This window comes from Nasonia vitripennis, assembly GCF_009193385.2.
Source record: "Nasonia vitripennis strain AsymCx chromosome 4 unlocalized genomic scaffold, Nvit_psr_1.1 chr4_random0009, whole genome shotgun sequence".
Lineage (NCBI taxonomy): Eukaryota > Metazoa > Arthropoda > Insecta > Hymenoptera > Pteromalidae > Nasonia > Nasonia vitripennis.
In genome coordinates, this window is record NW_022279645.1 from 1667298 (window position 1) to 1681913 (window position 14616).

Here is a 14616-nt window from a genome sequence, read left to right on the forward strand (position 1 = left end):
ATTGCGATAATCGATTTATTAATATCATGAATTTATTAAAAAATCCAGATGGTCCATTTAAAGAACATTTTGTTATTGATAGTTTTTTAAGGGTTGAATTTGAAGCTCGTGGGTCTGTTCATGTACACGCATTGCTGTATTGTAATAATGCACCAGTTTATGATGAAAATGATCCTAATTCAGAACAAAAATTATTAGATTTTATTGATAAATTGATAACTTGTAAATACAATCAAAAAATCCTTACATGGCATTTCAAAGACATAAACATAAACCGACTTGTTATAAAGGTAGACAAAATAAAAAAGTTTGCCGTTTTAATTATCCATTGTACGTTATGAATATGAGAATGATATTGAAGCCATTAAACGAAGATGAAATCACTGGTAATGAAAATGTTCATGTTCATAAAATCAAAGAGTTAATGAATACATATTTTAAGACAAATACTGCTGTGACTTATCAAGATATGTTACAAAATTTATCAATGACAGAATGTGAATCGCTATTAGAAGTACTTTAAAAAGAAATAAAATTTGTTTAAAAAGATCATCTCTTGAAGTTTCTATAAATGCATACAATCTACAAATTTTAATGTTGTTAGAATCAAACATGGATTTACAAAAAGTATTAGATGCTTATGTTGCAGCATTTTATATGGTAAATTATGTGACTAAAATAGAAGCAGGACTTTCAAAATTATTAAAACAAGCATCTGATGATATTGAAAATGGTAATTTAGATTTACGACAAAAATTAAGAAAAATTGCAAATGTTTTTATAAATGGAAATATATTGACTGCACAAGAAGCAGTTTCCCGGTTGAAAGACACAAATAAAATACTATAAAAAAAAATTGTATATATGCATCCATACGGCTTCTGCACCAAGCATACCAGATAAAGAACTATAAAAGTAAGTATCTATAAGAATTTGGTAGGCATTTAGAATACATGCAAACACGTTTTTTATAAGATTTTACTAGCTCATGACAATTACCTTAATACCCTGATTTTAAAAATCAATTTAATCTTTTATTAAATAAGATTTTATCATCAAATGCTAATAAGATTAAAAATTCATAAAAATCAGTAGAAAGTCTATATGAATCTATTAGGCTCACGGAACCAGTACTTGATTATTGAATAATTCTATACTTTTCTATCGTTATTTTCTATGCTAAGCTTTATTAGAACTTACTAAAATTTATAGCTGAACCGTCGAGCAAGTTCAATTGAATTTTATTGGATATGTGTATCAGGCGCAAAAATATGTTTTAGAATTTTATAACTTTTTACAGAAAAAGAATACGGACACAATACTTATTTATTAGATTAAATAAGTAAAGAACAATAGCTTATATGAATATTTATCACTTTTTTATCGTACATTAATATATAATGAAACGGCGCTAGATCTCGCTACTACCATCACTTGCACGTGTGTGCGCATTCGAAAGACAAGAGTTCGAGTTTCGAGACTACAATCCTTTAGCGTGCTGATTATATTTGATTTGATTGATTATCCTCCTCAGCACTTTCAGATGAACTTTCATCTGTACTGACTTTATCATCATCTGTACCGTTTTTATCATCATCTGTTCCATCTTTATCATCACCACCTTCGTCTTCTTCGCTGGCACTTTCTGTCGGTGTTCCTGTAGTCTCTGTTATTTCGGGAATTAGGATGTCGTTAATTCCATCTGTATTTTGGGGTTTCGTGCTTTTTTTACGATTAACGTCACAACATTTTTGTGCAATATAACCTCCGACGTGTTTTTTATGCAATGCTATATCAACTTCGTTAAATTGTTTTTCGGTTTTTAAATAATACTCAAATATTCCTGTAAACAAACAAGTTAAAAATTAAAATGACTGTAAATATTATGTATTAATTATTTTGAAATTCGTATACAATAATTTTGCAATAAGTAAATATGGTAATGGCGTTATTTTTCAACTTTAAAAATAAGACTGAATCTCAATTTTTTGTTATTTTGTACATACATAAAACGCTGATATTTCTTGAGTAAAAATAGACGATTAAAAGAAAAATAAGCACATGAAATGAATAGTATCTGTTATCGTCAAAGTGTTCGGGGAATTCAGTGGATCTGATCATAAAATTAAGCACGCTTGAGATTTACTAGTATATAAAAATTAAAATTTCGGCCAATAAGACGAAAACTACAAAGCTGTCGGTGAGAACACAGTTTGAATAGTCCTCTGACATCCTCTAAGTATTACTTTAACTTACCGTAAACAGCACCTACGAGTTTAGGATCTAATTTTTCCTTAGGTGTTGTATTGAGCCGATTGCATTTTTTCCCTGTAACACTGCTTTTCATCAACGTTTCAGCGCCGATGATAGACATTGCCACATTACGTACAAATGCACTGTAACCGCTTAATAGCTTATCGGCCTTTTCATTCTTGTGCGCATCATTTTTAGCATTGTCATATGCTTTGTGTGAAATGTAAACGTTATTTCCGCAATGTATCTGAAATGGATGATATAAAATTAATTAAAATATTTAGCATAATGTTTCTTTTTTGGATATATTGTACTAAAAAGCTTTAACATCCCCACATAGACGTGGTAGGAATGTTTCCGTAAAAACCCAGAAACGGGTATACGGGTGGAGCAGAATAAAAAATAAATATACTAAAGAGCTTTAAGTTACTACTTTTACAAGAGATGTTATGGCTTTATAGTTTCTGTACGAGTAAGCAGAAGATGCAAATGTAAATTATTTAAATCTTACTGTATCATCAATTTTTCTGATGAATCCAAGCGCTGCTTCGGTTGTGCTTATTTTATCCATTACATTTTCTGGGCGACTGGCTGCAATTAAAGAAATTTTAAGGTTCAAATAAACTGTGAATGTATACTGTTATGCAGCAATATAGGTATTGATCGCAACTAAGAAAACTAACACGGCGCGATAGTTATAATCTCCTTGTAAAAAGAAGATAGCCAGGAGAAGTAAAGGAAAGATCCGATTTAAATAGACCAAAATTGACAACATTTATAAAGAAATTAGGTTTATGCATTCGGAAATGAGGAGGGGAGGGAACAGCGCGGAGTATAGCCAAATGGATTTCGCTTTATGTTTTGTTCCATAAACAAACTTCTTCATATTTGCATGAACAAAAACTACTAGCATAATGTAACCCACAAACAAATACGAGTGCACGCACATTTCGTGAAACAAGAATGCAGTAATTTTTTTTAATTACGAAAAAAGTCCACGTTTCCGAGAATCGGTCGACGCGATCGTTTGTTTTTGTATTGGGCACGCGGAACACAAAACGTAAATAACCCGCATAAACACGCAGTAAATATTTGAAAAGTATAATGCAATGATATTAATAAATGTAATAAACTTACTGGGTTGACGAAGAATCGACGGGACAGGCAGATTAAGATGACTTCCTCTGCAAGGAAGTCTAAACACGACGCCAGGGTGATGACAGGACACTGCGCTGCTGACACAATCACTCTTTGTTCCTTCGTCACCAAAACGTGGCTGCACCGTTCGGAAGATGATGAGATACTGATGAAGTGATGACTCGACCGTGACCGATGCAAGCAAGAGAGACATAAAGAAAATCACTTCAAGCGGCTAACGAGCGCACGTGTGACGTGATGGCGCTAAGCGAGAGACTACAATCGCAGGGAGGAATAGCACCTATACTCAGTCCCCACTCTCCCACTCCGGCCCTTTCTGACAAGGCGCAAACAGTCGGCCAATTCTTCGAAACGCAGGAAATACTTTTCCATTTTCTAAAAAATAATATTTTATTTGATTTTATCTGCAGTTTCCAACATAGCTACTTTCAGTTCTTGCTTGCAATAATACATTCAACTTTTTATTTGTAAAAAAAAATAAACTTAATAATCAAAAATTTAGCGCAGAAGATAACAGTAAAAACCACAGGATACACAATAAAGTTTAAACAAAAATTCTACAAAATGTATATAATGACATAGGATAAATTATAAACTTATACGTACTCATATGTTATAATTCAACGTACTTTGAATATTTATAAATCAAAAATTTCTCGACTGTATAAAAACGGTAAGAAACAACATTTTCTAGCAAAAATTACTGTAGTAAATTATAAAATATAAAATTTAGTATTCAAAAAATCCAACGATACAAATTTTACCCAACAGCAGAGAAAAGTAAATATTTTTTGACCTTTAACACTACGCAGACCGGCATATAAATTTGCAATAGATCGAATAAAATACAATAAAATTTGTCTCACTATATGTGATAAAGAAACATTAATTATGTTAGCAAAGTTAAAAAAAACTTTAAATAATAATTAATTCGTACAAAATAGCATAATCTGAAATATATAAAATTATCCTATTATATAATCTAATTAAATTCTATACAATTTAATATAATCTTATAGATTTTCTTGTTTAGTTGACTTAATAAATATCAATCATTTTGTCCTCTAAACTATTTAAAATCCAAATCTAAAAATAATTAAGTAATTGTATACTTACCGTGATAACATCTGCAGAGAAGTATATAATGCTTATATAACACTTCCTAAACAAAGCCAAAACAAGTGTGGATGCTACTTCGTTTACGAAACATATAGTTTGAGGATAATTTAAATATTATACACTAACCACGGAAATACCAATAATGCTAGCGCGACGTGCAAACATCTAATGCACAAAACAAAAACATTTTAAGAGACCGACTTAGAGTGATAAGCGATATTTATTTTAATATTATGATTTTTCCCTATAAAGTATGATACATTTATATACGTTTATATTTATAAAAAAAATTATTCCATTTATATGTTCCCCCCATCAACTACTATAAATATCAATTTTTATATGTTATCATACGGTTTGTGCACCAGGATTTTCTTAAATATGCGTATAAAATAGATATTATTAAGAAATTTATAAATAATTTTTCCTATTCTATATATTCTATTTAATGTGATAAATTTGGTATGAGTCAATTACAACAGTTGCTCATTCATATACTTACGTACTTTTCCTCATAAAAAATTATAAAATGTTTACATAGACAACCTTATAAATAACAATTATTTCAAGTACTAAAAAATCCTATAAAATTATTATAAGTTTAAGCTTATAAATGGTAATACAAAAAATGTATTATCCATAAACTATAAAAACTTGTTAAATTAAAAAGTAATAAGCCGTATATAATAATATAAAAATATAATCAGATAACTTACAGTACACTTTCTATACGTAAAGTCTTATAGAATACTTCAGTTTTTTTCACATTCATCTGGTTATTAGATTATTTCTATAGAATCAAGTAAAATAATTAGGCAGATAGAACCCGATAAAATTTTTTATTGGAGACCCAATAGAGAGTTTAAAATTTTTATTGGATTTTATCTGTGTCTTTTAACCGGGTTGGCACACATTGGCACAGTTTGGCACAGTTTTGGCATAGTTTGGCACAGAATTTTTTTTCACTAGGGAAGTTGTTTAGAATTTTTTAAATTCATAAAATTCACATAATGAGTGTGCCAATATTGTGTCAATCTGTGCCAATATGCTGCCAATCTGCACCAAACTGTGCCGGACACTGCGATAAAATTTTCACAAATTTTATTAATTTTCAGTATGACAAACTGTGCCAATATTGTGCCAAACTGTGCTATAAGTGTGTTAAATGTCCAAAATGTTCATGGTTTGACACAGTTATTCCACAATTTTGACGTAAATTGGCACAGTTTTGGCACGGTTTTAGCACAGTTTGGCACAGAATTTTTTTCCACTAGGGCATTTGGACAATCATGCGAAAATTTGAACGATAAAGCCTAATATTCATTCCCCATATGTTTCGGTATGAAAAATCCAACAGAAAAAAATGAATCGAAACTATCACGGTAACTTTTTTGTAAATAATGTAATAAATATGTGTACAACATTTTAGATATCTGGCTTCCATACAGCGCAGATAGTTTGATAGTAACTTTCATCACACATTGCATACTTTTTCAATTATACCTATTATGTTCTTTTGAATTCATTATTATATATTTTCACGTTAAGCATTTTTTAACTCCATCTATCCTATGAAAAAGGTTTTCTTTATTAAATGTTTATTGAAGTGCGATGTTGAAATTTTCATTATTTATAAAAAACAGTAACTCTCTGTTTATTTAATATTAATAATAAGATAATTATTTTTACTTTAAATAAACAATAGTTTTATGCGATGATGTACTCAGTTACAGGGCAAAGAAAAGTAGTAAAATATACGTTTTTATGATAAGATAGATCGGCTTTTCACGTTTTAAATTTACTTGTTTCAAAATGTTTGTAACGTCGCAAACGCTTTTTCATTTCGAGCTATGTTTCGTGCTCCGGTTATCGGCTGTATAAGTCGAAATTTATAACAAAGGCCCCTTTGTAAATTTGCGCCGAGCGTCTTTTATACATGCTTATTGTAATCAATGATAGAGGATATTCTATTTTTTTATAGCCATTTTGTTGAAATAAGGCATCGAACGTATTAGAGTTGCGGTCCTTGCCCACACAGCATGAAAGGTTCCAATTGAAAGTTTCTCTAATATTACTTTGAAATATTCCAGTAAAGCTTTCTGCAAGATTATTGAAAGCTAATACTAGAAGATCTCATTTTTCATTTATTGAAACATGACATGTTATCTTATAACAAGCTTCTATTAAGCTTCCATGAAGGATTCGAAGCAACATTACATAAACATTTCATTGAAGGTTACTATAAGCGATCATAAATGCTTTTCAAAATATATGTAGGATTGCTTCGGGAAGGTTATTACCTGCAAGACTTTTGTAAGCTTCTTGGCATATTAAAAAAATGTTCAAATTTAAACCCAAATGGGAATATTTCAAAAGCTTTCCGCAATCTTCCATGAAAGGTTCAATGCAATATGGTGAGAATCTGCCATGAAAGATTCAGGTAATAAGGCTTGCAAGCTATCAGAAAGATATGTAGGATTGTTCCGGGAAGGTTACCAGCAGGACTTTTGTAAGCTTCTTGGCATATTAAAAAAATGTTCAAATTTAAACCCAAATGGGAATATTTCAAAAGATTTCCGCAATTTTCCATGAAAGGTTCAATGCAATATGGTGAGAATCTGCCATGAAAGATTCCTGTAAGAAGGCTTACAAGCTGTCACCAAGATTTTATAATAAACTAGGTACATTTATGCGCGCTCCGCGCGCGTTGAACTTTTAGGTTAGGATTTTATTATTTATATATATATATATATATATATAATTTTATTTAAATATACAGCTAATCAAATCCGATTAAGACTGCCGATATTATAATAAGATTAAATAGGATTTAATCTATTTATAAATAATTATAATATTAGTTAATTTAAAGTATTTATTAACTATCAACTTTGATTGTTGTTTTGCATATTTATAAAAAGGGGGATAAACATATATACAGCTTATAATTGCAGGATGGATTAATAATTGAATCGATTCCCATATTTTAATTGGGTTATTTTCAAAAATGAAGTAAACTAGTTTCGCTTATTTAACAATATTCCAAGATTGATATTATTTCAATTTGTAGAAATATTAATCTTTATTACAATTTTGCTTGCAAGCAAAATTATAATTATATATATATATATATATATATATATATATATATATATATATATATATATATATATATATTCTGATAACTACTAATATAACTATATTAACAAATTTTATTTTTATTACCATTACAAATTTTTAATTATATTAACGAATATACTACTTTATTTCGAATTTAAATTTAATTTTCGCGCCGAAATTTATGTTTCGCATCATTTTGTGCACTGTAAAAAATGCTTTATAAAAATACAACGTGGTAGTAAAATTACAACCACTTTTTGATCTTGAGTAAGACAATTTCACTACTCTCAAAATTGTAAAAATACAAAATCTAGTAAATTAAAATATTTCCCTAGCAATTTTACTACCTGGTAGTAAAATAGCTATCTCCAGCATAGGTCGTATTCGATTACTAGCATGACGGTAGTAATTTTACAACTGGTCAAAGTTTCGTTGTGAGTGCGGAATTTAGTGAAGTTACAACCAGTCTTGTAAAATTAGATATGATATAATGAATTTACAACTACTTACGCATGGGACGCTATCGTTTTACTTCAACGGGAGAACGGGAGATCGTGCATAACTTATTTGCGTGAGAAGTATTAAAGGTGATATTTTTGTACTGGTAACCTATTTCGTGCGTATGTATGTATCACGTTTATTGATAATTGAAATTAATAGGTTATGTTTGAGCAGCAAATAAATTTTATCATCTTCTTTTGATTAAATTACTTGATACAATAATAAATCAATCCTTTTGATTAAGAGTATTAAAATGAAATGTAAAAAACTGTACGTGAATGTTGATTTTTATTTACGCGATAAACTTTTTTTTGAGACATACAACGGTTTTCTCTTTAAAGACAAAATTAATATGTGATGGGTTTATACACCAGCCTCACGTGGGCCCAGCTAGTGTATGTTTATACCTTTATTTATATCCCACTCAATGTTATTCCCCCAGTTTCAATTCCTCTTAATTGTACACCTTTTTTCCAACCTCATATACATTTTCTCCTGGGAAGCGACAAAATTAATAATATAAATAGTAGATTTGCTAACCGCGTATTTCCCCCGTGTAAAAGAAGTTTTTAATAATAAGTATTTTAATATATTTAATTTGTAAGTGAACGATTTCTATATATAGTTACATTAAAAATATTTTTTTTTCAGACTTGTTCACTAAGGTGCATTAGTATTACATTATCCTTTAGAACTATCTAATTCCTATCAACCAAAATAAAATAAATACAAAGTCCTTAATTGTAGAGTAAATAATCATTATTTAACTAAATATGTATGCTTGTACTTTGTGTTCATCTGTATTTGAACATATATTTCATTATAATAAACACCAAAAGATTCACGATAACTCAACTAACGAAATTCGATGTTTACAAAATGACTGCAAGATTTCATGTCATAGCTATTTAAGTTTTCGACAACACTTACTTCGTTTTCATGGAAGTATGAATAAGTGCATTATAAACAGTTGTAACTATAAAACGACTAAGTCTCATTTAATGAGTGCACATTACAAGGAACACGAACGCAATTCCACATTCATTATCCAATGTCCTTATTGCTTAAACAAATCAAAATACTTTAAAACTAAAAATAGTTACAAACTACATTTACATCATTACCATAAAAATGCAAAACGCGTTGAAAATAGTGAAAATAGTTTTGAGATTCCTGAACTGACTTGCTCTACAAATAAAATTCATGATGCGGAAATTAATGAAAGCCACAATGGATCTTTATGTGTTTCTAATTCTCTTTTTAATGAAAATGTACAGTCCTCTGCGACTTTACAAGATCCAGCTAAATTACTTTCCGATATGTATTTACAATTATCGACTAAATATTTTGTTACAGAGCCGATTATTCAAAACGTTGTAAATGTTATGTACACAGCTTTTCAAGCATGCAGTGATCAATTCAAAGCATCTTTATCTAACAGCAATTTATCAGAAGATGAGAAAAAAAAGTATTAACAATTCATTTGCAAAGTCTTAACAGTATTATTAGTACACATAACCCTTCTTCAGGAACGTTGCGCAATACTTATTGCCGGTGTTAGGATAGAACCGATTCCACCAGCTAACAATGAAATATTATTAAAACGTGGACGCTTAGCTACTCTCCCATACGGGGGAGATCAGTGAGAACACTAATTTGTCGAGGCAGAACTGTTTGATTTAATCGAAATGTCAAACTTCAGAAATATTGAATTAAATGGTACTTACTTTGTTCTGTGGACTTCTGGAATTTGAGAAATAATTTAACCCGAAAGGATGCTCAGAAAAACTGGAATGACTGCTCGGAAAAGATTGCGAGGTTTAGATCTCCTTTTTGGCAAGATGTTTTAGCAAAACGGAGGATGGCTCAAAATTGGTTGTATTCTGAATGACTTATTTTCCAAAACTCAACACATGGATTGCAGTGATGTTTATTATCAACTTATCAAAACACAAATTAAATCAGACACTCAAATGAAACAAAACTTATTGAAATTTCTCAAAGGCAAATTACTCAAAATCTAAACTCTTAAAATTAGCGTCCTTTCTCTAGGAGCGCACACCCTGGAGTGTCGTTTCGGGGGAGGTGATGCTTGAGAGAGAGTCGAAGCTTTCTCCCACGCGGGGTACTTACTTCTCCTCTCTTCTTACTTCAGCCTAGCCGCGCTCTTTTTCTTACTCATTAGGCCTTATGGGCCTAATACTATGGTCAACGGCTAAACTGCAGCGTCGGCTGTGCACGCGCGCTTCAGCCGAGGGAGGAGAATTTTGTTTTGGTTTCGGGTAAATTCCTTCGAGGCTTAGTTAAGCGTCGAAGTTTCTGGATCTTCTTTTTACTGGCTTTGTGTAATTTTTATATAATGTTTCTAAATAATTTATCCAGGAACTTCGTCACTTGACACCCCCCCCCTGCAGACGTTTGTCGTCCTCGACAAACACACACATATAAGGGTAAATGGTCAGACATCGGTGACACAATGAGAAACCAAAACTGAGTAACGAACTGTCCTATGAGGTTAATGTTCCAACCTGCTATTTACTGATTTAATATCGGTGTTGTGAGATGCATTTTGGGCAATGAGTTGTATGAGGTATCTTGGAGGGTATTTTTTAGAATTTGGGCAGGATCAAGCTTTTTCAGGTGTCTATCAGCTGTTCTAAGTTGTAGCTGTTGATGTATGCCTATGGTTTTAAATAATTGGTGCGGTCCTTGGTCCCTTGCCTCTATGATCACATGATCATATTAATCAGCCTTTGCGGCGCTTGATTAAGAAGAGAAATATATAGAAATATCCTTTCTCTTTGAATGTCGAGAGCATTCATATAGCGGTCTCGCGGTCAGGTCTGCTTTTATTGAGAAAAGAATTCTGAAAGCTACTGGTACGCAACCGGTAATTGTGCTTTCTTTGTATCTCATTGATACATGGAATTTCTTCAAATGCATCACCTTTTGCTTGCGTGGGATGATTGGTTTGGATGGATCGTTCTATCTTGGGTAATCTATTCTCTTTAGTTTTGTCCTACCTTGTAATTTGTTTTGGTTTCACCTTGCTGTCACACATGTCGTTGATGATGTTCTGGTACACTTTAACCTTACTGTATAAATTTAACTATTACTGTTAATGTTGCCTAATATTAATCTAAATATATGTCCTAACCTGCTACTGTATATTATGCTAATACTATATTTCATTTGTGTTAGTAAGTAGATTCGCTTTCGTTTATATTATATATGATATTAGTTCCTATAGTTTAATATTTATATTATATTAAGGTGTATTGTTTGGATGTAGGTCAATTGGTCAGTGAAAAAAAATGTTCTCTCTTTTTTTATGAAAGGTAGTACAAAACAGTATCTTATTTATTAGATGACAATAGTGGTAACTTGGTTCAATAATACTTATGTTCTGCATCTTTTATTGACTACAAAACTTTTATGGCACTCTTGGTTTCTTAAATCTAACTTAAACTAGCGTCACGGTGTCGTCACTTAAAAACTAACGTCTAATATCTTCTTGAAGTCAATTTTGTCCAGTTCTTGTCGTAACTCATTATCTGCTTCGTCCTCGTGCCTCGCTGGTGCTTCTGCCTCATCTGCTCTCTCATTTTGATGTTGTCTATTGTCTATGGTCAGTTGTCGCTGTCGTATTGATCTGGCTATTTCTACTTCATTTAACTCTTCATCACTTGATGAGCTGTAGTCGATGTATAAGGCTCTGTGTACTGAGACTGGTGCTCTTGTTGACTGCGTTGCTGTCCCTGCTGTGCCAGCATTCTGTCTCTCGTCGGCTTGTCTGCTGGTATTCGGTTGTGGCGTTTGTGATGTCGGTCTCATCTGTTGCTGTGCTGGTGCTGCGGTTGTTCTTTTTTCGTTTTGTAGCCGTCGTCGTAGTGTAGTTGTGGTACAGTCGCGTGTGTGGTCTGTAAAACTCTGTATCGGTATTTGGTCTCCGCATGTAAAATGTAATAGTGTCTCAGTAGTCTGTGGCATTAACTTCCAGTCAATTTTGTATTTTCGTGCTCCGTTTAGTTTGGCGTCGATGGCGTCTATTTTGTCCTTGTAAATAATGTATCCTACTTTTTCATTATTCTCCTTTTTTCCGTTCTTTAACTCTATCTGTATTGCTTCTCCGTATTTTATGAAGTCCGATCTGAATTCCTGTTGTGTCGTGTCAGGTGGTGCGAGAACATACAGTTTTGTGTTGTTGGCGGGGTCCAACGTCCATCGTCTTTGTCTCTGTGCGGTTCCTGTGGTTCTTCGTTTCTCTGTCGCTCCTGTGCATTTTCCTGTGTCGTCGCTGTTTTTGTCGTCCGTTGTCTTCGATTATAAGCCCATTTCGGTAAGTATGTATTGTCAGTTTCTGTTACTGCTTTGTATGCGCTGTCCTTGTGTCTGTATTGTATAAATGCTGTATAACGTTCGTCTTCGTTGTTCGGTTTAATGCGTTGTATGTCAGCTATTTCTCCAAATGTTGCAAATATTTCCGTCAGTTCTTGTTTGCTTACTGTCCGCGGTACTCGTACACAAATAGTATCGTCCGATCTAACGTATTCTGTTGTCGGTGGTCCCTGTTCTCGTTCTTGCCGTTGAAGTCCTTGCACGTCCTCGCCTGTCCGTTGTATATATTGTCTGTATAGATTTATTATTTTCCGTGCATGTCTGTCTAACTGGTACCGTGTCGATATGGCTTTAGTGTCGTCTGTCGTGGACATGTAGTGTTCTGTGTGGCATGGTCCGTACTGTCTGAACAATGCCTCTGCGTCAATTGTGTCTCCTCTGTATATAGCTGTTATCGTATAAGTGTCCGTCAGGTTCATCTTGAGTAATTCCACGTTGTTTTGGGGATTGTACTGCAAGGAGTAGCCGTTATCATTAACATTGTCGTCGCTGTTGATATCGTTGTTGTCTGCATTGTCGATGCCATTACTGCCGTAATCGTCGTCATTGTTGTCTGGGATGTGGCCATTGTCGTTGTTCATGTTGTCTTCGTTATTGTCATTGTCTTGCTGTGGGACATCTTCATCTGAATTTAAAATAACTTCGTCATTTTTGTCGTTATCGTCGCTTTCAGGAGTGTCGCTAGTGTTGTCCGTTCCGTCGGTTCCGTCAGTGGTACTTCTGTCGCTGCTGCTATGTTCGTCGTCTGTGTCTGAGCTGTCCGAATCAGTCGGTGCTTCTACTCTCTGTTCTACTGTGATCCTGTCCTCTGTTCTGGATGTCTTATAGTCGCTTCTGAGTCTCGTCGCGCTTGTCCGTGTTCTGTACTTAATAGTTAATCTCGCTGAGTCATGGTGTGGTCCTCTTGGAATAATTTCAAATTTGACGGTGTTGTTTGGTCCATAACTGTTCAATAGCTTCATTACCATAGGGAGTTTTCCCGCGGGGTCAAAACAGATTGTGACATGGTCCAAAACTTCGTCGAAGACGATTGAGGTGACGATATTTTTCAAAACTTGGTCCATATCGGAAAATAATTCAAAGAGAGTGGTATGATAATTATATGTTATGTGTATTTGGTTATTTTAATTCATGCGATATATTTTCGTTCATGCATTCATTCATTCATACAGGGTCATTGGTCCTAATTATTGTTTATTATGCTTATATAACACGGTCGCAAAATTTAAATTTATCTGTCTTATTCTATGCTCATACTGCTATCATTTTCATCTAGGTCAGGGAGGGTGGCTTCTGGGGTCTTGGGTCTTTCATGGCTCACTCTATTTGTCCTGGGTGTTGGTGGATGTCGGTTGTTTTCCTTTTGATTTTCCAGTTTTGCTATTTTTCTTTTAATTCCATAATAGTCTCCTGTAGTGGCTGTAACTTGCTCAGTGGGTCTTCACTGACATTGTCTTGGGTCCAAGCTATTTGCTTTTTGCATGTTATTTCATGTAAGTTGTATATTTCTACTTCTATCATCTGTTTGCATCTTTCATGGAATTTAGTATTTGCGGTTCCTTGCGCTGCACGTGGTAGTCTTCGCGGTTCGGCAAATGTTGCTTTGTACATTGGGTCACTCTCTTCCTTGGCGGCTTTGGTGTCTTCTTGTGTGAAATATTGCACGTATCCGTATGACAAACGTCCCTTTTTGTCTCTGACAGTTTCGTAGTATGCTAATGTCCCGAACTGGGCGAAATGTCTGAAGAACATTTCGTCTTTCTCTCTATCATTGCCGTCCCAAGGCAGTAGGCAGAACAGTCTGTTCCTGATTGGTTGAGGTGTTGATGGTTGATTAACCACGTGTACTTCAGATCTAACTGTTGGTTCTTCTTTTGGAGTGAGGTCTATCAAATCTCCTATTGCTGTTTTTGGTCCTGTGGTTACCATGGGAGTTTGGTATGGTGTTGCTCTTTTGCTGTTCCTCTTTAATTTATTTTGCTTGGCTAATAGGGATCTGAGTTCATATGCTTTTGCTATCTCTCTTTCTGAGTTGAAAGATAGCGTTATCTTTTTGGTCTCTCATTC

The 14616-nt window shown here is 33.3% G+C and overlaps 2 protein-coding genes across 2 annotated transcripts; both read right to left on the reverse strand.

The window, feature by feature from the left end:
* Nucleotides 1-1382: 1382 nt before the first annotated feature.
* Nucleotides 1383-2838, reverse strand: LOC116738685. Its single transcript, XM_032602085.1, has 3 exons — nucleotides 2765-2838; nucleotides 2257-2500; nucleotides 1383-1843 (listed from the first exon to the last, which is right to left on the reverse strand). The coding sequence occupies exons 1-3, from the start codon at nucleotides 2822-2824 to the stop codon at nucleotides 1503-1505; spliced, it is 645 nt and encodes a 214-aa protein (XP_032457976.1). The 5' UTR covers nucleotides 2825-2838; the 3' UTR covers nucleotides 1383-1502.
* An 8802-nt stretch (nucleotides 2839-11640) lies between these two features.
* LOC116738682 lies at nucleotides 11641-13613 on the reverse strand. Its single transcript, XM_032602051.1, has 2 exons — nucleotides 12344-13613; nucleotides 11641-12275 (listed from the first exon to the last, which is right to left on the reverse strand). The coding sequence occupies exons 1-2, from the start codon at nucleotides 13611-13613 to the stop codon at nucleotides 11641-11643; spliced, it is 1905 nt and encodes a 634-aa protein (XP_032457942.1).
* Between the last annotated feature and the right edge of the window lie 1003 nt (nucleotides 13614-14616).